The 22,403-nt window shown below is 47.0% G+C and overlaps 2 protein-coding genes across 4 annotated transcripts; both read right to left on the bottom strand.

The window, feature by feature from the left end:
* Window positions 1-2,578: 2,578 nt before the first annotated feature.
* Window positions 2,579-5,120, bottom strand: LOC123127501 (uncharacterized). Of its 3 annotated transcripts, none has more exons than XR_006462551.1 (5): window positions 4,825-5,120; window positions 4,649-4,748; window positions 4,173-4,528; window positions 3,658-3,875; window positions 2,579-3,082 (listed from the first exon to the last, which is right to left on the bottom strand). XR_006462551.1 is itself a non-coding variant. In XM_044547233.1 (5 exons), the coding sequence occupies exons 1-4, from the start codon at window positions 5,092-5,094 to the stop codon at window positions 4,190-4,192; spliced, it is 597 nt and encodes a 198-aa protein (XP_044403168.1). In that variant the 5' UTR covers window positions 5,095-5,120; the 3' UTR covers window positions 3,502-3,875; window positions 4,173-4,189. The 3 variants fall into 3 exon arrangements, 2 of the variants coding, with proteins under 2 accessions (XP_044403168.1, XP_044403167.1); XM_044547233.1 differs by lacking the exon at window positions 2,579-3,082 and having other exon boundaries at window positions 3,502-3,875; window positions 4,173-4,257; window positions 4,370-4,528; XM_044547232.1 differs by lacking the exon at window positions 2,579-3,082 and having other exon boundaries at window positions 3,502-3,875.
* Window positions 5,121-5,213: 93 nt separating this feature from the next.
* On the bottom strand, window positions 5,214-10,229 carry LOC542827 (glycerophosphodiester phosphodiesterase GDPDL4). Its single transcript, XM_044547231.1, has 9 exons — window positions 9,876-10,229; window positions 8,800-9,087; window positions 8,573-8,682; window positions 7,991-8,489; window positions 7,715-7,753; window positions 7,344-7,631; window positions 6,430-6,569; window positions 5,780-6,278; window positions 5,214-5,699 (listed from the first exon to the last, which is right to left on the bottom strand). The coding sequence occupies exons 1-9, from the start codon at window positions 9,985-9,987 to the stop codon at window positions 5,428-5,430; spliced, it is 2,247 nt and encodes a 748-aa protein (XP_044403166.1). The 5' UTR covers window positions 9,988-10,229; the 3' UTR covers window positions 5,214-5,427.
* Between the last annotated feature and the right edge of the window lie 12,174 nt (window positions 10,230-22,403).

Below are 22,403 nucleotides of genomic sequence, written 5' to 3' on the forward strand. Positions count from 1 at the left end.
TCCGGATCGCCCTGATCATCTCTGTCGTCTGTCCAAGGCAATTTATGGTCTGAAGCAGGCTCCTCGTGCTTGGCATGCTCGTCTTGCAATGGCTCTTCGTTCTCATGGTTTTGCATCATCAACTGCTGACTCCTCATTGTTTCTTCTTCAAAGGCCTGAGGTTACTATGTACTTGTTGGTCTATGTAGATGATATCATTTTGGTCAGCTCCTCTCAGTCGGCTGCTACTGCGCTTGTTCGCTCACTTGGTGCTGATTTTGCGGTCAAGGACCTTGGGAAGCTTCATTACTTTCTTGGTGTGGAGGTTACTTCTCGTGATGCTGGCCTTGTTATGACGCAGAAGAAGTACTCTCTGGATTTGTTGCAGCGAGCTGGGATGCTTAAGTGCAAACCGACGACTACACCCATGTCTACCACTGATAAGCTCAATGTTGTTGATGGTGTGCTTCTTTCTTCTTCTGATGCGACAGAGTACAGGAGTATTGTTGGTGGGCTCCAGTACTTGACGATCACGCGACCAGACATTTCCTATGCTGTTAACCGAGTCTGCCAGTATCTGCAGTCACCCCGTGACACTCATTGGTCTGCTGTTAAGCGGATTTTGCGCTATATTCGTTTCACGGTGGCTCATGGTTTGCATATTCGGCCGTCTGACTCTGGTTGTCTTTCAGCATATTCTGATGCAGACTGGGCTGGCAATCCGGATGACAGGCGATCCACGGGGGGTTATGCTGTCTTCTTTGGCTCTAACCTGATTGCCTGGAGTGCTCGGAAACAGGCTACTGTCTCGCGTAGCAGTACTGAGGCTGAGTATAAGGCTGTGGCCAATGCCACATCAGAGATCATCTGGGTACAGTCCTTGCTTTAGGAGTTAAGTATACCCCAATCACAGCCTCCTGTTCTTTGGTGTGATAACATCGGTGCTACATATCTTTCTGCAAATCCGGTATTCCATGCCCGAACAAAACACATTGAAGTTGACTATCACTTTGTGCGTGCACGTGTCTCTCAGAAGCAACTACAGATCAAGTTTATTTCTTCCAAGGATCAACTTGCTGACATCTTCACCAAGCCATTGCCTTTGCCACAGTTTGAGACTTGCAGGCGCAATCTTACCCTTCTAGATTCATTAGAAAGTGGCTAAGATTGAGGGAGGGTGTTAGACTGTATTTACATGTGTATATTGTAACGTTGTATACCACCTCATTATATATATATATATATGTGATAGGCCACCTCTAGTGGGTTGTGCCGGTTCCCCCCAAAGCCTATTGTCTTACACTCCAGATCAACAACAATCGTGACCTCTTTTGAACCTTGCTTATGATACCACTTGTTAGAATAAGTCCGAGGCATACCATTGATCATTCGAGGACCAAGCAATCACACGAGGCACGACACCGATATGACTACATCCCCGGGGCCTGACTACGGGCGCTCCTCCCCGTGACACCGTCACAATACTGCACCCGGTCGTCCTGAACACCGGCACATGCCGCCGGCTTCCCCTGCGTTCCGGTGTTATTATGTTGGCATAAGTTACATCGTGTGTCTAGCCCCGCTATATATGAGAGGCCTAGGATACAAGTGTCCTACTTGAACACGACTCCATATCCTATCTAAACACAATACAACTACAAGTCTAACTATAACCTACCTTGTACACTATATTCGACACAACTCAAACAAGACTCATGTTGTTCTGTCAGAGTCAGACCAGTTGTATGACCAACTCTTTATGGGGAACCACTGCAGCGAATCTCTAGTTCTGAAAGGCTAAATTCGGTTAACTCTAAATTTGATGTACACCGGGCTGGTGAATTCAGCACAGCAACACAAGGCTTCAGGTGGCTACTGCCCACTGATCGGATCGAAACAATCACAGACCTTGGCAGGCCACCTCTTCCTCACTGAACATAACCACTAGCAAGCGCTTGAGCATGTAGTAGGCGCAAATGACACCTGACCACACGACGTTTAAGAGGCACGCTGTGGTGTCCGTACATTTAGAAAGCCATTGTGACATCACAATCATGGTACAAAGAGCTGACCATGGAGAGAAATGAGTGGGTGTGACAAAAAGCAGGATTTCAGTTATACGAGATCAAATTCGGGCCTCAGGGCTGATACTTGAGATCCCAGCCTGCATATATGGCCTGTGACCATGATCATGATGGCCAGTGAAGGTGAGGATCATGTATGCATAGTGGTATCCAGATATCCAATATCGTGCCACTTCACGACAACCTGCCAACAACCCCGCTTCGGATACGCGACAATGACCGTAATAGCGTGTTTCGTCAAATTTCCACGCGATGCGAATCTAAATATGACACTGAAAAGAGCTTGTCTGAATCTCCTAGCTTAGTGGTTGTGTTTTCACAAGTGGCTAAGCTAGTCATGAGTAGTTTCTAGGCTCTAGAGGCATAGATGGAGATGTTCTTGAGTAGTACTTCCTCCGTCTGGAATTACTTGTCGCAAAAATAAATGTATCTAGACGTATTTTAGTCCAGATACATTCATTTCCGCGATAAGTAATTCTGAACGGAGAAAGTATAATACTAGGAGGACGAGGAGATATGGAAATCATTTATACAAAACAAAATGGATGGTCAGCATGTCTTCTCCAAGCAAACAAAAAATGAGCACATAAGTACATTAGGATGAATTAATACTGCACAACCATGATTAATCTATATTCAAGCACAAGTCAAAGTAGCGCTAGCTTAATTAGATTGTGCAGCTGAAAGATTACCGAAAAGATGCTGGAATTCTGCAGCTGGCTACAGACAGAAAGTAAAAGCACGGTGCAGATTAGGTTTCGGTATTTGGGTGGCCAGCTAATTACACACTGGGGTCTGCCTCCACTGTTGTAGGCAGGCACAACGCTAATCGATTGCCTGCGCAGGGCTTGAGTTGCTACCTTGTTGATAAGGTGCAGTCCCAGGGTAGGTAGGGGCACCGCACATCCATCCATCCATCCATCATGGATGAAATGTCCCAGCAGATCACCTTGTCTTGTTAGGTTGGTGAGTTGTGACCTCCGATTTGACGAGATCTCGATAAGCCTCCTGTTGTCAGACTTGAGAGAAAGAAGAATGGAGATAGTCAGCCCCCAGATACATTCCTTTTGTCTCTGTCATCATGTCCAAACTAGTCGGCAAACGCCAATCAGCATTTCAGTGCTACTAGTTGTTTCTTGAAACTGAAGGTGGGGCCAGAGCCCAATGGTGGACAGCCAACGATGGCACTTGCTCATCATGTCCTGAGACACCAACTTGCCATTGTTTGGAAGGCATTGGGTCTTAGGGTCAGCAGGTAGATGCACAAAAAGCTTGAGCTTTCATTGTCGTGGGTGATGTTGTATAGTTGCCACTTCTAATGGAGAAGAATATAAGAAATTGCACCCTGTGTTTCTAAATGTAAGCCGTTTTTGCAGCTTAAATCAGTTCAATTGAAACTGCAAAAACGTCTCTCATTTAGGAACACATTTCGAAAACAGAATCCAGAAGAAATTTGTGTTTGTTTGCTGAAGCCATATGATATAATCCAAGTGCTACTGGATATTGCTTCCTCCATTTTGTTAGTAAACATTTTGCTTCAATTACTACTGATAGCAAATTAATATGTGTAAAAGAACTACTGACAGCAAATTACCAGATACTCAGCAACCAGCACCTGGTTACATTGATTAGTTTTTCTACTTTTGCTTCAAGCTCCAGCCGAGGAATTCCTCAAAGTGCATTTCTTATTTATGCCACACCTTTGTCCGAGAAGGCTGATGCGTTTCATTAGTAGTTGCAGGCAGTACGTTTTCTTGGTCTAGGATTAGAAGAATTCACAGATGAGCGTGAGCAGTCGGAATCCTCATATATCTGCAAAGTGAAACGGCAACTTATTTCTCCTTAAAGAAATTGCAACTTATCTCTGGAAAACAGTAACACAAGAACCATGATGAGCTCCGTCGGACAAGCAACAGAAGAGTGAATCAACCTAACCTAATCATCCAAGCCTGTCTCTTTCAACCATATGGCACCATTGACGCATATGTATACATAATAAAAATTACTAATACATGACGAATATTTCGAGACGATGTCTGGAGCAAGATTCAGTAAACAACGCTAGTGCAACAGAAAGAAGGAAAGGTAGAAGAAAGCAGTCCGGCCCACCCCATGATGGCGCGGCCTCATTGGCGGCCTGCTGATCTCAGCGAGTCGAGGACGCGTTTTTGTCCTGTCAAGACTTCCACCAGCCCTTGCGAAGGAGATCATGCGCGCACACACACAGAGAAAGAAAAGATTGAGATGATGAAAAGAAGAGATGGCAGCAATGTTGTGTAAGTAAAGCGGCAATTGTGGCTGCCAACCGTTGGTGTAGTCTCGGCAGTCGTGGTTCCCGACGACCAGGTCGGTCGGCCATCGCTCGCTGAACCTCTCGGCGGCGTCGGCGGCGCCGCCGTCGCTGAGGCCGACGAACCAGCTCCTCCTGTCAGGGATCCGCCGCAGCGTTCTCCTCCGAACCACCCCTGTCCGCCCGTCGTCGCAGACAAGATGAATCACTAAAGAATTCTGCTTCCGTTTCTTGGCAAAGAAAAAGAAAATTCCAAGCAAGCAGGCAGAGAGGCCGACGCCGGCGGCTTAGCTACCCGGTATTTTGCTCCGCGAGAGCACGGAGAAGGCGGCGAGAGCATCCTCCGGGTCGAGAGGCTGGAAATCGAACACCAACGACGGCTCCGGCTCCTGCACCTGCAAGCCAGCCAAGCCAAACGCCCTCTGAACATCTTGCGGAGTCGAAAAGGACGGATGGATTTCCTTCCCTCACCTGGGTTCGGGTTCGGGCAGGGTCGGGCCGGAGGAGCACCATGAAGTGCTGAAGGTCCCACAGACCCAGCGAGTAGGCCGAAGACATCAGGGCCTGGGCCGGACCCTGAGGGCCCCTCAGCGGCACGGCCGCGACGTACACGGCGTACCTCCCGGCCGGCCGCGCCACGGCCGTGGGCGTGGGCGTAGAGGCAGACGACATTCGAGATTGGATCATTGGAGACAAACCAAAACGGCTGTGGCCGTGGCGACACAAGCAACCGGCGGCCATAGGCGCAATAAGAGCATCTCGCCGTCAGATGTCAATCTGACGGCCGTCCGATCTGGTACTCTCTCTGAGTTCCCACATCAAAATCTGGTCTGGGACCGCAACTCTAGACTCTTGGGAGCTGAATGCATCACTTCTCCTCTTTAACAATCATAGAGTGGTATTTACCAGAATGTTGTTTTAACTAGGGACATAAGTAAGTGCCACCATCCAGGCATGAATCATCATTTAACCTCAACATCCACCACCCCAAATGAGACCCAAAGCAAAAGGAAAAACGAATCGCTCGCTACATAGAATAGAACGGGTGGCATTAAAAGAATGACTTAGTGGTCCTCAGATAAGCAGAGAAGCGCATAGCACTAGCACCGCCACAGTGATCGGGATCGAGACGGAGACATCGACGGCGGCGTGGGAGGGCGCTGGAGCTGTGGTGTTGCTCACAGGAGGAAGGGGCGGCTCCGCCACGTCGGAGACAGTCAACACCGGCTCTGGGGCCATTGCTGGTGGCAATGCTGCTTTATCCTGTATGACCCCAAGGAGGCCGCCGCGCTGGGGAGGCAGCATGTAGTAGGGCGTCTTGTCCCCCATGTTCCTGCACGAGTTCACTGCGCAAACACAAGAAGAACTCACTCACAAGATAACACTACATGCATGGTGAACTGGATGAAAAATGTTGGGCACGCACATTTGTATCTGTGAGCCGTCCCGGGGAAATCGGTGATGAGTCCATCCACTCCGCCTCCCTCTCCCCCTTTGTGCACAAGGGCGTTGATCTGTGACGTGGCGTCTGAGAAGAAGTCGTACGGTTGAGAAAAGAACTCGTTCCTCAGCAGATACACATAGACTGGAAGACCAGCAGACTGCAGGGACTTGACGAGAGGGTTCGTCTGGTTTATCAGGAAATTGCTCGACTCTGGGTAAACGGACTTGGTGCTGACAGAAACAGCATCCGCAAACTTTTTGATGTCTGCGAGGGAGGAAGGCGCGGCGTCTTTCACGACTTCGTCGATCTTGTACACAAGGTTATACTTGGCCAGCTGCTTGAACTTCACCAGAGTTGAGCTGTTTGTTGACTGGATCATCACTTTCTTGGCGGTCTGTTTGCTGTAACCGGAATCATCGACAGCTTTGATCACTGCATCTACCACACCAAACCCAAGTTTCTCTGCCATGAATGAAGCATGCTGCAAAAAATCCAATCAATCGCTCAGTATTAGTATCATTTTTTCCAACTAACAACCATCTTTTTGCTAGCCGACTCAACGAGAGATGCAGGAAATGGGAAGAGTACATCACACAATTATGGGTTTGCAGCATATTTAAATGCATGCTTACCTCCACAGTAATCATGATTCCTGACAAATCTTCTCCTTTTGCAAAAGCCAAGAAGTCTGATAATCTCATGAATTTTCCGGCGTTCCTGTTTCTGGGATTTCTTGATAGGCTAATCTGGCCAAATGGGTTTGATATCATAGCTGTGAACACGGAAATGTCAGTATTCGAGTAAGTGATCCACGAGTGCAAGTAACTCCATAGATGGACAATCAATTCTTCACCAGACGATTGATTTTTTGTTTCGTTTTGTACAACAATGAAATGGCATGGCATGGCATGATCGTGCATAACTTACTATTGTTTTTAGTTAATGGAAGGAAACGGAATTACACACATAACTTACTGTCTAATAAACTGTTTCTTATCTGCAAAGGAATACGGCTATTACCACTTTTTGCAGGTTATCTTCAGGGCCACGGCGTTCATCCGTATGTGGTCGCTACTCACTCCGACGGAGGCCAGGGAGCGTTTGGTTACTGCGTCTACCCGATGGGAGATGGTAGCGCGGGATATTTTCAACCGGTTTGGATGGCGGTCATGTAATAGGATAGGCATGTAGTGCTCCTATTGTGTTTGCCAGCCGGTTGTGGTTTTGGGCTGTAGCTCTTTCGAGCCTTTTGTTTATTTTCGCACCTCGATACTTGGCGACTTTGCTACTGGATTATGCTTTTAATAATATGAGCCGTATGCATCGTTCTGATGCAGAGGCTGGGGTAAACCCCTTTTCGAAAAAAAAAACAAAGTCCTGGGATGTCCACTAATTTTGCATGTGTTGTGTTTTTTCATTTCTCAGTTCCCTCCCATTCCCAGCCTCCCTTGCAATGAAATGATGCGCAAGGCTCTTGCCTCTTGCGTTTTCTCAAGAGAGAAAAATACTGCAATCAGATTTACTAATAGAGTTCAGACTGACTTACGCTTCAGGTTGTTGGCAATGTCCTCCCAAGTGAGGTTGAAGGTATAGACTCCAGCAACAGCCTTAATGTCACTTATGACACCCGCTTGAGAAGCAAATTGTGAGGATGCAACAGTAGTGACATCCATTAGGTCAATGGAACTCATGCATATTGGTATGCCATCTTTTGTCACTTGAACGTCACAGTCAATGACATCTGCACCATCAACAACTGCCTTTTGATAAGCTAGGTCAGTGCAGTCAGGGTAGTCACCACTAGCACCATTGTGGGAGATAACTAGAGGTGCCCCTGCAATGTAAATGTGAAATCCGGAGGTCAATAACAGTAAAATTGAGGAGTTAAGAATGGATAAAGAAAGGAAGGAGGCATACCATGATCTGCCTTGGTGTTGTTCAGGTTACTGAAGCAGCCTGCAGCAACAAAACATAGAACAAATCAATAGTCAAGATCAGACAAGCCATGATCCAAACTAATATTCCAACTTGTTCAAATATACAAATACCAAAAGTTGAAAGTGGATTATTTCATGATTAGAACAGAGTCAATAAAAGATGAAAGATTGTCCTGACAAAGTGGCCGCTTGGGTGTGTGAGCTTCTTGAAGGAACATTTATAGCATTGTGAAGAGATCATATAATGTGGACTCACCGATGGCCTCTAACGGAGTGATAGGGAAATCAGTCAAGAGACCATCAACACAGAAGGCACCATTGTCGATGAAGCGAAGATATTCTGCTAACGGATCATAGCTGTAGTTGTAGCTGAGTGCAAAGTCGTTGGCAAAATCAGCAGCATAAATTTCTAAGCCTGCCTTATGAGCATCATCCACGACTGAAGTAGAGGGTTGCAGATAATTATCTGCCGTAACAGGCCAGATATAGTGTTTGGGAACAAGTATTCCAGAAGCAAAAGTCTTGATGGATGATAGATTTTTCAGCATTGAGCCATATGTCTGATTTGTAGATGGCTCGACAAGGCCTTCATCAAGAAAACGGAACACAAGCTTTGTCTTCCTGCCAACTCTTCCAACTAGACTTTTGAGGAAACTCACTTCAGGGGATGAGATGTAGTCAACCGTGTATTGCTTTGACATAGACAGGATATAGCTTCTCATGCTCAGATTAAACTGGCTGTAGAAACTGTCATGCTGAGTTTTGCACAAACAAGACAGACTATAAGAGAAGATCACTTCAATTGTAGTGCACTGAAAGTAATCAAAGTTTGATGTACCTGAACATTCAACCAAGCAGGGGCCTTATATTGCGACAGTGCAACTTCAACTTGAACTAGCGTGAAGCTTCCATCAAACCTATTTGTACGAGACAAGATTGCTCGCAGCACTGTAACAAATAGTAAGTTTGGGTTAGACAAGGAAAGGCAACAATGCTAATCAAGCAAGAGAAAGATGCAATGAAGATGCTCAAAACATTAGAACTGCAAGCTGCATTTGCACTTACAAGTTACATTGGTCAGGTCAATGCTGTTATAGTCCACAGAGAACCACCCCGTCATGGACACACCGTTGACACGGTAGGTCTTCTTTCCCTTTGGGAAAAGATCGGATATGGTTGTGCAGTTATCCATTTTTATGTCTGGAAGGCAGATGCCAACGCCATCCTTGGTTAACCGAACATCGCACCACTGGGCTGAATCCTGATTGCTGGCAGCAAACAAATAAGCAGGGTCACTGGAGTCGGGAAATAGGCCCGAGAAACCACCCTTAGCTATGACTGCTGGAGCATCGCCTGAAACAATGAGGTGAGTGTTAGGCTTGAGAACAGCCAGGAGGAACAATGGATGGATCATAGCTTCATAGATGTAACTTTTTGTCCGACTAATACTTCATAAATGTATTGCCACAGCAGAAACTCCGTAAAAAAACTATACCAGGGTGGTGGTATAAATCTACTGTATTTTTACATGCATGGCCAATTAAATGATCGACCACTGTAATTGATGCATCAAGAAGGAAATCAATCCTTGAAATTGACATCTACCGAACTGGGCAAACAATCCCCTGCTCCATAAGCAGTCGATGAACAGTAAACGCCAGCAGCTAGTGATCTAACCTAACCCAAGAACAGCCGATGAACATTCACGCGGTAAGAAGCGTTGACTACGTCATCTGAATTAGTCACAAAGATGTTGCTGTCGTATCCTAACCAAATGGCATTCGGCAGAAGAGGCTACCCTACCGCCCACGGCTGTGCCAAAATTTCATATTATATGCAAATAATTTAAAAGGAGGCATCATGGCCGGCCCCCAAGCTTCCAATCAGAAATCTCGAGCCCTGAAACTTTCGGCAAGGCCATGCTCTTGAAGAAACAGCAGAAGGTTGAGCAAGACCGGGCAGTCGCCCCGTCTTAATCCTAAAGATCCAACCCATACATCGAAGCCGAATCAAAAATCGCAAGCAAGATGCGAGCTTATGAACTAAGAATCGCAGAAAAAGTCAACCCAGATCAGAATCAGATCGCAGACGCACAGACTAAGCAAACAAACGGGGAGCACAGGCAAGTGCAGCTTGTATACCACTCAGCGTCTTCCAGGCCGAGCCCTTCTGCGCAGCGGCTGGGCCCGGCAGCAGCAGCAGCAGCAGCAGCAGCGATCCAAGAACGGAGCAGGCATGGCCGCTCCTCCCCATTGCAGACCTCCACCGGCAGCAGCTCCAAGAACACTGCTAGGCTAGCTACAGTCCCCCTCCAAGAACGCCCCGGCAAGAGGAGAGAAGGAGAAGAATCGAAGCGAGCCAGCGACTGCTCGGAAGGAAGGAGGCAATGCGCGTACGGCGGCCGCGTTTTAACACCGAGAGAGAGAGAGAGAGAGAGAGAGAGAGGACAAAAGAAATGGAGACGGAGGAGGGGCTGGGCTGCTGCTGAGCTGTGGGATGAGGCCAACAGGAGAAGGTGGCATCGGGGGCGAAGGTGGTAAAAAAAGTGTGATCCCCTTCCTACACCACCTCCAACAGATATGAAAAAACATGAGTATTTAGCACCAAAAAAAAACTACCGCAACGACCACTTTTAACTGGTGATAAAAAAAAGCCTACCACTTTTATCATATTTTTTCCATAAAACTACCACGTGCTGCTAATAACTGATCAGGGCTGGAGTGGTACAAAAGTCAACTCCGACTGTTAAATTGACCTTCAACTTTCAAAAAAGAATTGACCTGCAACTCTCTTCCCATCAAAACATTTTATCTGTGGAACATTTCCTCAATCATCTTGTATGTGTGCCGGAGCACGAGTTGCTCGTCGGCGGCTGCCGGCCGCCAGTGTACTAGATCCATACTGGGAGGTGGGCGCAGGCGCCGGCCATGGTCGCGAACCCTGCGTTACGGGTTACGTTACGCGGAGTATCTGCTTCCGAACTCAAATACTCACTAATGAATAGTAAAATCGAAAAATAGTAAAAGAAATCAAAAGAACTCTGAAATTATTTTGTGATAAATTTTGACAAATGTTTTTGTGTTCTTGAAAAAATTATCTTCAAATAACATTCGTGGAAGTCATGAAAAAAAAATTGATGCTTCTGTAATGCATTTTTTTTACATTTTAGAGTTATGGTTTTATTTCATTTTATTGCCATGACAAAACATTTTGGAGTGCTGGTTCTTTCCATGACTTTCACGAATGTTATTAGTGCTAAAATTTGTCAAGCACACAAAATATTTGTTAAAGTTTGCCAAAAAAATGAGGATTTTTTGGGGGATTTTACTGTTCATCCCGGGCTCATTTGAGCTCAGGAGCAGAAGAAGACTAACCCCCCGTGCAGCGCCATGACCGTCGCACAAGCTCCACTGGTTGTCGTCGCGTTGTGTCGAGGCCGCCGTCGTCACGCGATCCTTGTTGGCCGCCACGGTCACTAGCCCCGTCGCCTATTCCACATGTGCTCCGACCTACCAACCTCCGCCATGGTCGCTCATGTTTGCCGACCGATACGCCATGGTCCTCATGACCGTGGGCTCCGCAGTTGTCGACACCGACATATGCTGGGTGGCGGCTGAGCGTGGCCACCGGGCAGCCTGGCAAGGCCCTTGAAGCCGGTGGCGGAGGGACAGTGGGAGTGAGGCAGGACGGCGGATTAGCTTTGGCGGGAGGCCTCCATGGGGAATTTTAAGGAAGAAGATAGAACTGACATGTGGGACCCACATATCATAATGTCTAGCGTATCGGTCAGACAAACGGTGTTGACTTTCATTGCCACATGGACCTGACTGGTGGACTATTTCTCTCATAATCACTATTAGTTTTGAGAAAAGATGTTGCGAAGTGGTAGTTTGTTGCAAAAATAGAGCAAATATGGTAGTTCTTTTACCATCGATTAAAAGTGGTAAATCCGAGGGGGCACAAACCTGTAATCTGGGCGGATATGGGGAGTGGCTTTTTGCTAAATACTCTAAAAGTGTGGCCACGCCAAAAATTTGTCGTGTACAGCAACCTATATACCTAAGGGCATCTACAACTGGGCAACCCATATCCGCCTCAAATGCCTGGGTGACCTGCCTGGCAATGCCCGAATAGAAGAAACAAACACCCAATCGGCAGCCCCAAAGGCAACCCAAATGTCCGGACTGACCGGCAACCCCCATACCCGGCCCATATGTGGGGCGGATATTGGGACGCCCGGACACATCCGTCACGTTGGAACAACATGCGGCGGTGCTCCTGGCTGGGCATAAAACCCGATACGCGAAGCTCAAACCTCAATTACCTGAATCCAAACCCGCACTACCCAAACCCGAAAAACATGAGAGCCTGTTTGGGTGGTAACTCTAGAAACCTGAATTTTATTTGGGAAATTGGGGTTTGTACCCCTGGCACCCGATCAACCCAATTTTTTTAATTAAATTGGAGATATTATCCCAACCCAACAAATTAAGGTCATGCACATCCCAGCCCAAAAACTAACCATTGCAAGTTGCACTGTGATATACCGCAAGCCCATGAAGGAATATGCTCTAGAGGCAATAATAAAGTTGCTATTTTATATTTCCTTATATCATGATAAATGTTTATTATTCATGCTAGAATTGTATTAACCGGAAACTTGATACATGTGTGGATACATAGACAAAACACCGTGTCCCTAGTAAGCCTCTACTAGACTAACTCGTTAATCAAAGCTGGTTAAGTTTCCTAACCATAGACATGTGTTGTCATTTGATAACGAGATCACATAATTAGGAGAATGATGTGATGGACAAGACCCATCCGTTAGCTTAGCATGTTGATCGTTCAGTTTTATAGCTATTGCTTTCTTCATGTCAAATACATATTCCTTCGACTATGAGATTATGCAACTCCCGAATACCGGAGGAATATCTTGTGTGCTATCAAACATCACAACGTATTTGGTGACTATAAAGATGCTCTACAGGTATCTCCGAAGGTGTTTGTTGGGTTGGCATAGATCAAGATTAGGATTTTTCACTCCGAATATCAGAGAGGTATCTCTGGGCCCTCTCGGTAATGCACATCATAATAAGCCTTGCAAGCAATGTGGCTAATGAGTTAGTTATGAGATGATGTATTACAGAATGAGTAAAGAGACTTGCCGGTAACGATATTGAACTAGGTATGAAGATACCGATGATCGAATCTCGAGCAAGTAACATACCGATGACAAAGGGAATAACTTATGTTGTCATTACAGTACGACCGATAAAGATCTTCGTAGAATATGTGGGAACCAATATGAGAATCCAGGTTCCGCTGTTGGTTATTGACTGGAGAGGTGTCTCGGTCATGTCTACACAGTTCTCGAACCCGTAGGGTCTGCACGCTTAATGTTCGATGACGATTTAGTGTTATATGATTTATGTGATTTGGTGACTGAAATGTTATTCGGAGTCCCGGATGAGATCGCAGACATGACGAGGAGTCTCGAAATGGTCGAGAGGTAAAGACTGATATATAGGACGATGGTATTCGGACATCGGAAATGTTCCGAGGGTACCGGGTACATATCGGGTCACCGGAAAGGAGTTCCGGGCACCCCCTGACAAAGATATGGGCGTAATGGGCCAAGAGGGGAAATGCAGCAGCCAGCATGGGCTGTTGCGCCCCCATATAGGCCGAACCTGGAGGGGAAGGAAAGAGAGAGAGAGAAAGGAAGGGGGGATTCGGCCTCCCCCTTCCTTCCCTCCTCCCTCCTCCTTCCTTCCCCCCGGAAGTTATGGTAAGGAGGAGGGGCGAATTGCACTAGGGCGCCAAGTAGGATTCCTCCTACTTGGGCGCCCCCTTGGCTGCTCCCTCTCCCTCCCACCTATATATATATATATATGAGGGGGGAGGCGCCTAGTACACACAACAACATCTGTTAGCCGTGTGCGGCGCCTCCCTCCATAGATTACACCTCTGGTCATATCTTCATAGTGCTTAGGCGAAGCCCTGCGCGGATCACTTCACCATCACCGTCACAACGCCGTTGTGCTGACAGAACTCTCCCTCGACACTTTGCTGGATCAAGAGTTCAAGGAACGTCATCGAGCTAAACGTGTGTAGAACTTGCAGGTCCCGTACGTCCAGTGCTTGATCGGTCGGAACAAGAAGAAGTTCGACTACATCAACCGTGTTGTCAAATGCTTCCGCTTTCGGTCTACGAGGGTACGTAGACACGCTCTCCCCCTCTCATTGCTGTGAATCTCCTACATAGATCTTGTGTGAGCGTAGGAAATTTTTTGAAATTGCATGCTACGTTTCCCAACAGTGGCATCAAGAGCCAGGTCTATGCGTAGATGATATGCACGAGTAGAACACAAAGTGTTGTGGGCGGTGATCGTCATACTGCTTACCACGAATGTCTTATTTTGATTCGGCAGTATTGTTGGATGAAGCGGTCCGGACCAACCTTACATGACCACGTTCATGAGATCGGTTCCACAGACAGACATGCAACTAGTTTTGCATAAAGTGGCTGGCGGGTGTCTGTTTCTCCTACTTTAGTTGAATCGAATTTGACTGCAGTCGGTCCTTGTTGAAGGTTAAAACATCAAACTTGATAAACACCGTTGTGGTTTTGATGCATAGGTAAGAACGGTTCTTGCTAGAAACCCGTGGCAGCCACGTAAAACTTGCAACAACAAAGTAGAGGACGTCTAACTTGTTTTTGCAGGGCATGTTGTGATGTGATATGGGCAAGACATGATGTGATATACGTTATTGTATGAGATGATCATGTTTTGTAGAAGTTATCAACAACTCGTAGGAGCCTTATGGTTGTCGCTTTATTGTATGAAACGCAAACGCCATGTAATTGCTCTGCTTTATCACTATGCGTTAGCAATAGTTGTATAAGCAATAGTTGGCGAGACGACCACGGTGCTACGATGGAGATCAAGGTGTCAAGACGGTGACGATGGATATCATGACGGTGCTTAGGAGATGGAGATCAAAGGCACAAGATGATGATGGCCATATCATGCCACATATTTTGATTGCATGTGATGTTTATCTTTTATGCATCTTATTTTGCTTAGTACGACGGTAGCATTATAAGATGATCCCTCACTAAAATTTCAAGGTATAAGTGTTCTCCCTAAGTATGCACCGTTGCAACAGTTTGTCGTGCTGAGACACCACGTGATGATCAGGTGTGATAGGCTCTACGTTCACATACAACGGGTGCAAGACAGTTTTGCACATGCGGAATACTCGGGTTAAACTTGACGAGCCTAGCATGTACAGACATGGCCTCAGAACATTGGAGACCGAAAGCTCGAACGTGAATCATATAGTAGATATGATCAACATAGAGATGTTCAGCATTGATGACTACTCCATCTCACATGATGATCGGACATGGTTTAGTTGATTTGGATCATGTAATCATTTAGATGACTCGAGGGATGTCTATCTATGTGGGAGTTCTTAAGTAATATGATTAATTGAACTTAATTTATCATGAACTTAGTACTGATAGTTTTTTGCTTGTCTATGTTGATTGTAGATAGATGGCTCGTGTTGTTGTTCCGTTGAATTTTAATGCGTTCCTTGAGAAAGCTAAGTTGAAAGATGATGGTAGCAACTACACGGACTGGGTCAGTAACTTGAGGATTATCCTCATTGTTGCACAGAAGAATTATATCCTTGATGCACCGTTAGGTGTACCACCCCCTCCAACAACTACAGACGCTGTGAACACCTGACATTCGTGTGTTGATGACTACTCGATAGTTCAGTGTGCCATGCTTTACGGCTTAGAATTGGGACTTCAAAGATGTTTCGAACATCATGGACCATATGAGATGTTCTAGGAATTAAAGTTAATATTTCAAGAAAATGCCCGAGTTGAGAGATATGAAGTCTCCAACAAGTTTTATAGCTGCAAGATGGAGGAGAACAGTTCCATCAGTGAACACATACTCAAAATGTCTGGGTATCATAAGGCCAACTCCACCGCGCGACCCCAAATGGACATCCGGTTTGGCCGGATTTTGTCTCTTTGGGGCGGCGATGTGTTCGCCCATGTCCGCGTTTGTCCGTTGGGTCGTGGGTGCGCCCAGCGCGCGGCCGCACCTCAAATCATGTCCGGGGTGGACGTGATTAAAAAACAAAAAACTTAAATAAAATGCCTAAAAAGTAAATAAACGCACTTAAAAAACTTAAAACATATATAACAGTCACAGCCACAAAACTGCCTAGTTTCATGCCGCACTTAAACGGCCCAGTTCCATAATTAACATAAAACAAAATAAAAAAATGCCGCCCGCGCGCTGTTGCCGCCCGTCCATGCCCTGGCCGTCGCCGTCGCCGTCTTTAATGGCCGCCGGTGTCGTTGTCGTCGCTGCAGAGGTCGACGTAGTCCGGCGGCGTCCAGAGATGGGTCGGCGGTCTGCGGTGCACGGGGGCGGTGGGCTGGAAGGTGGTCGGTGCCTGCACCACCTCCTCCCGAGGCGAGGCGTCGCTCTCCGGCGACCGCGGCGGCATGGGGCACTAGTTGCCCCTCATGGCGACCGCCATCTGCTCCGCCGTGCACGACCATCTCCACCCCTGGCCCACCAGGCCCGGGTGGAAATCGGCCATCGGTGGCTCCTCGTCCCCTCCTCCTTCGGCACCATCTACATCTCGGGGATAGCGACATCGCCGGCCGTAGAGAGGGCCATCGTCTCCTCGAGGCCCGACCATTGGCGCTCATCGTGCGTGTGCATGGAGTCCTCCATGACACGCGCCATGAGCTGGCCCTCCTCCTCCACTGTCATGCGAGGAGGTGGAGGTGGCGACGGAGATGGGGAAGCCGACGGCGTGGGCGTCAGGCCGCACACCCGCGTACGCCCGCGCACCTCCCGACGTGGCCGCCGCGGCCCCGACATCGTGCCGGCAAAGTACGACGCATGCCGCACGTCGTGCTCGTCCTGGAGCCAAGTGTCCCACAGGACGGAGTCAGGGGCGTACCTCTCGTCGTCGAATAGGTCGTCGGGGAGGCGGCGGCGGCGCTCGATCTCATCGTGCGGGCACGACCGCTCGCTGGCACCGGCGGGATGGGGACCTGGTCCGCGGAGAGGTGCCAGTTTTTGGGGAGGTGCACGTCGCTCCACGGGACCGGTGTCCTCGTCTCCCAGTACCGCCAGCACACATGCATGGCCAGGTACCGTCGGTCGTGCTCACCGGCGGCCCTAGGCGCGATAGTGAAGGGGGCAGGCGCGGGGGCTCGAATGGAGGTGCGCGGCGGTGATGCGGGCTCCTTCTTCTTGACGGAGCCGCATCGGCGTCCCGAGGAGGAGCGGCCTCGCGGTCATGCTTCCCCTTGTGGTCGTGCTTCCAAAGGCCCATGGCTGCGGCTGACCGGCGAGGTCGACGACGGGGAGCGGCTAGGGTTTCGAGGGTGTCGGGTTTCGAGGGGGCAAAGAGGGGCTGGAGTGGGAACTGTGGACAACGACCGGTCCACGGCTTCCCATTTAACAAGGATGGTGACCCTTTGCTGTGCGGATGATAGGTGGGGCCACCCGCCCGTGCACATTTATGTTGGCAGGTGAGAGGTAGGTGGCCGCCTGCCACGCGGCCCCAACGCGGACGTTCGAATCGTCCGTTCGCTATCCGCCGCGACCCAAACCCGACGCAAGTTTGTGCTCGAAATGGGTCGGCCCGGACACAAAACAGACCAGATGGGTCCGGGCCGTCGCGCGCTGGGCCGCCTCGTTTGTCCGTTTTACCCCAAACGGACGGGGCCGGACAAAATGCGGTTGTGCGGTGGAGTTAGCCTAATCACTTGACTCAGGTGGGAGTTAATCTTCCAGATGATAGTGTTATTGATAGAGTTCTTCAATCACTGCCACCAAGCTACAAAGGCTTCATGATGAACTATAATATGCAAGGGATGGAGAAGACAATTCCCGAGCTCTTCGCTATGCTAAAAGCTGCAGAGGTAGAAATAAAGAAGGAGCATCAAGTATTGATGGTTAACAAGACCACTAGTTTCAAGAAAAAGGGCAAGGGAAGGAAGGGGAACTTCAAGAAGAATGGCAAGCAAGTTGCCACTCCCGGTAAGAAGCCCAAATCTGGACCTAAGTCTGAAACTGAGTGCTTCTACTGCAAAGGGACTGGTCACTGGAAGCAGAACTGCCCCAAGTATTTGGAGGATAAGAAGGATGAAGGAAATATGCCCTAGAGGCAATAATAAATTTATTATTTATTTCCTTATATCATGATAAATGTTTATTATTCATGCTAGAATTGTATTAACCAGAAACTTAGTACATGTGTGAATACATAGACAAACAGATTGTCACTAGTATGCCTCTACTTGACTAGCTCGTTGAATCAATGATGGTTATGTTTCCTAACCATAGACATGAGTTGTCATTTGATTAACGGGATCACATCATTAGAGAATGATGTGATTGACTTGACCCATTACGTTAGCTTAGCACTTGATCATTTAGTATGTTGCTATTGCTTTCTTCATGACTTATACATGTTCCTATGACTATAAGATTATGCAACTCCCATTTACCGGAGGAACACTTTGTGTGCTACCAAACATCACAACGTAACTGGGTGATTATAAAGGTGCTCTACAGGTGTCTCCGAAGGTACTTGTTGAGTTGGCGTATTTTGAGATTAGGATTTGTCACTCCAATTGTCGAAGAGGTATCTCTGGGCCCATTCGGTAATGCACATCACAATAAGCCTTGCAAGCATTGTAACTAATGAGTTAATAGCGGGATGATGTATTACAGAGCGAGTAAAGAGACTTGCCGGTAACGAGATTGAACTAGGTATTGAGATACAGACGATCGAATCTCGGGCAAGTAACATACCGATGACAAAGGGAACAACGTATGTTGTTATGCGGTTTGACCGATAAAGATCTTCGTAGAATATGTGGGAGCCAATATGAGCATCCAGGTTCCGGTATTGGTTATTGACCAGAGACATGTCTCGGTCATGTCTACATAGTTCTCGAACCCGTAGGGTCCGCACGCTTAAAGTTCGATGACGATCGGTATTATGAGTTTTTCTGTTTTGATGTATCGAAGGTAGTTCAGAGTCCCGGATATGATCACAAACATGACGAGGAGTCTCAAAATGGTCGAGACGTAAAGATTGATATATTGGACGACTATGTTAGGACACCGGAAAGGTCCCAGAAGGTTTCGGACATATACCGGAGTACCGGGGGGTTACCGGAACCCCCAGGGGGCTTAATGGGCCTACATGGGCCTTAGTGGAAAAAGAGGGCAGCAAGAGGAGTGTGGGGCGTGCCCCCCCAAGGCCCAAAGCAAATTGGTTTAGGGCAAGGGGGGCCGGCCACTTCTTTCCTTCTCCTCCTCTCCCTTTCCTTCCCCCTTTCCTACTCCTACTTGGAAAAGGAGGAGTCCTACTCCTAGTGGGAGTAGGACTCCCCCTCTTGGCGCGCCTCTCCCTGGCCGTCCGCCTCCTCCCCCTTGCTTCTTTATATACGGGGCAGGGGGCACTCCAGAGACACAACAATTGATCATTGATCTATTAGCCGTGTGCGGTGCCCCCCTCCACCATAATCCACCTCGATCATATCGTAGCGGTGCTTAGGCGAAGCCCTGTGTCGGTAGCATCATCATCACCGTCACCACGCCGTCGTGCTGACGAAACTCTCCTGTGAAGCTTTGCTGGATCGGAGCTCACGAGACGTCATCGAGTTGAACGTGTGCAGAACTCGGAGGTGCAGTGTGTTCGGTACTTGGATCGGTCGGATCATGAAGACGTACGACTACATCAACCGCGTTGTGCTAACGCTTCCGCATTCGGTCTACGAGGGTACGTGGACACACTCTCCCCTCTCGTTGCTATGCATCACCATGATCTTGCGTGTGCGTAGGATTTTTTTTGAAATTACTACGTTCCCCAACAGTGGCATCCGAGCCAGGTTTATGCGTAGATGTTATATGCACGAGTAGAACACAAGTGAGTTGTGGGCGATACAAGTCATACTTCTTACCAGCATGTCATACTTTGGTTCGGCGGTATTGTTGGATGAAGCGGCCCAGACCGACATTACGCGTATGCTTACGCGAACTGGTTATACCGACGTGCTTTGCACACAGGTGGCTGGCGGGTGTCAGTTTCTCCAACTTTAGTTGAACCGAGTGTGGCTACGCCCGGTCCTTGAGAAGGTTAAAACAGCACTAACTTGACAAACTATCATTGTGGTTTTGATGCGTAGGTAATAACACTTCTTGCTCAGCCCGTAGCAGCCACGTAAAACTTGCAACAACAAAATAGAGGACGTCTAACTTGTTTTTGCAGGGCTTGTTGTGATGTGATATGGTCAAGACATGATGATATATAAATTGTTGTATGAGATTATCATGTTTTGTTGAAGTTATCGGCAACTGGCAGAAGCCTTATGGTTGTCTCTTTATTGCATAAGATGCAAGCACCAAATAATTGCTCTACTTTATGGCTATGCGATAGCAATAGTTGCAAGAGCAATAATTGGCAAGACGACCATGTGATGACACGTTGATAGAGATCAAGATAATGGATATCATGGTGTCATGTCGGTGACGATAGAGATCATGACAGTACTTTGGAGATGGAGATCAAAGGCACAAGATGATCATGGCCATATCATGTCACATATATTTATTGCATGTGATGTTCATCTTTTATGCATCTTATTCTGTTTTAATTGACGGTAGCATTATAAGATGATCTCTCACTAAATTTCAAGGTACAAGTGTTCTTCCTGAGTATGCACCATTGCCAAAGTTTGTCGTGCCGAGACACCACGTGATGATCAGGTGTGATAAGCTCAACGTTCATCTACAACGGGTGTAAGACAGTTTTGCACACGCAGAATACTCGGGTTAAACTTGACGAGCCTAGCATATGCAGATATGGCCTCAAAACACTGGAGACCGAAATGTCGAGCGTGAATCATATAGTAGATATGATCAACACAATGATGTTCACCACTGAAAACTACTCCATCTCACATGATGATCGGACATGGTTTAGTTGATTTGGATCACGTGATCATTTAGGAGACTAGAGGGATGTCTATCTAAGTGGGAGTTCTTAAGTAATATGATTAATTGAACTTAAATTTATCATGAATTTAGTCCTGATAGTATTTGCATATCTATGTTGTAGATCAATAGCTCACACATAGCTTCCCTGTTTATTTTTGATATGTTCCTAGAGAAAAATAAATTGAAAGATGTTAGTAGCAATGATGCGGATTGGATCCGTGATCTGAGGATTATCCTCATTGTTGCACAGAAGAATTATGTCCTTGATGCACTGCTAGGTGACGGACCTATTGCAGGAGCATATGCAGATGTTATGAACGTTTGGCAAAGCTCGGTATGATGACTACTTGATAGTTTAGTGGACCATGCTTTACGGCTTAGAACCTGGTCTTCAAAAATGTTTTGAACGCCACGGAGCATATAAGATGTTCCAAGAGTTGAAATTAGTATTTCAGACTTATGCCCATGTCGAAAGGTATGAGACCTTTGACAAGTATTTTGCCTACAAAATGGAGGAGAATAGCTCAGCTAGTGAGCATGTGCTCAAAATGTCTGAGGGCTACAATCACTTGAATAAAGTGGGAGTTAATCTTCCAGATAAGATAGTGATTGACAAAATTCTCTAGTCACTATCACCAAATTACTAGAACTTCATGATGAGGTATAATATGCAAGGGATAACGGAAACGATTCCTAAGCTCTTCATGATACGGAAATCGACAAAGGTAGAAATCAAGAAAAGCATCAAGTGTTAATGGTTGACAAGACCACTAGTTTCAAGAAAAAGGGCAAAGGGAAGAAGGGGAACTTCAAGAAGAATGACAAGCAAGTTGCTGCTTAAGTGAAGAAGCCCAAGTCTAGACCTAAGCTTGAGACTAAGTGCTTCTACTACAAAGTGCTGGTCACTGGAAGCAGAATTAACCCAAGTATTTGGCGGATAAGAAGGATGGCAAAGTGAACAAAGGTATATTTGATATACATGTTATTTATGTGTACTTTACTAGTGTTTATAGCAACCCCTCAGTATTTGATACTAGTTAAGTTGCTGAGATTAGTAACTCAAAACGAGAGTTGTAGAATGAACAGAGGCTAGTTAAGGGTGAAGTGACGATGTGTGTTGGAAGTGGTTCCATGATTGATATGATCATCATCGCACACTCCCTATACTTTCGGGATTAGTGTTGAACCTAAATAAATGTTATTTGGTGTTTGCGTTAAGCATGAATATGATTTATCATGTTTATTGCAATACGATTATTCATTTAAAGTCAAAGAATAATTGTTGTTTTGTTTACATGAATAAAACCTTCAATGGTCATACTGTTGGGGACGTAGTAATTTCAAAAAATTTCCTACGCACAAGCAAGATCATGGTGATGCATAGCAACGAGAGGGGAGAGTGTGTCTACGTACCCTCGTAGACCGAAAGCGGAAGCGTTAGCACAACGCGGTTGATGTAGTCGCACATCTTCACGATCCGACCGATCAAGCACCGAACTCATGGCACCTCCGAGTTCTACACAAGTTCAACTCGATGACGTCCCTCGAACTCCGATCCAGCCAAGCTTTGAGGGAGAGTTCCGTCAGCACGTCGGCGTGGTGATG

The sequence above is a fragment of the Triticum aestivum genome, chromosome 6A, assembly GCF_018294505.1.
Source record: "Triticum aestivum cultivar Chinese Spring chromosome 6A, IWGSC CS RefSeq v2.1, whole genome shotgun sequence".
Taxonomy (NCBI): Eukaryota; Viridiplantae; Streptophyta; class Magnoliopsida; order Poales; family Poaceae; genus Triticum; species Triticum aestivum.

What these genes read in the sequence shown, in the direction of transcription:
- LOC123127501 (XM_044547232.1), bottom strand. Translation starts at nt 5,094, where the DNA reads ATGGCCGCCGGTTGCTTGTGTCGCCACGGCCACAGCCGTTTTGGTTTG. An exon ending in CTGCCCGAACCCGAACCCAG is followed by an intron (nt 4,749 to 4,824) that starts GTGAGGGAAGGA and finishes GCTGGCTTGCAG; the next exon opens with GTGCAGGAGCCGGAGCCGTC. An exon ending in CTCGCGGAGCAAAATACCGG is followed by an intron (nt 4,529 to 4,648) that starts GTAGCTAAGCCG and finishes ACGGGCGGACAG; the next exon opens with GGGTGGTTCGGAGGAGAACG.
- LOC542827 (XM_044547231.1), bottom strand. Translation starts at nt 9,987, where the DNA reads ATGGGGAGGAGCGGCCATGCCTGCTCCGTTCTTGGATCGCTGCTGCTG. An exon ending in CACTCCGTTAGAGGCCATCG is followed by an intron (nt 7,754 to 7,990) that starts GTGAGTCCACAT and finishes TTGTTGCTGCAG; the next exon opens with GCTGCTTCAGTAACCTGAAC. An exon ending in CATTGCCAACAACCTGAAGC is followed by an intron (nt 6,570 to 7,343) that starts GTAAGTCAGTCT and finishes CCGTGTTCACAG; the next exon opens with CTATGATATCAAACCCATTT.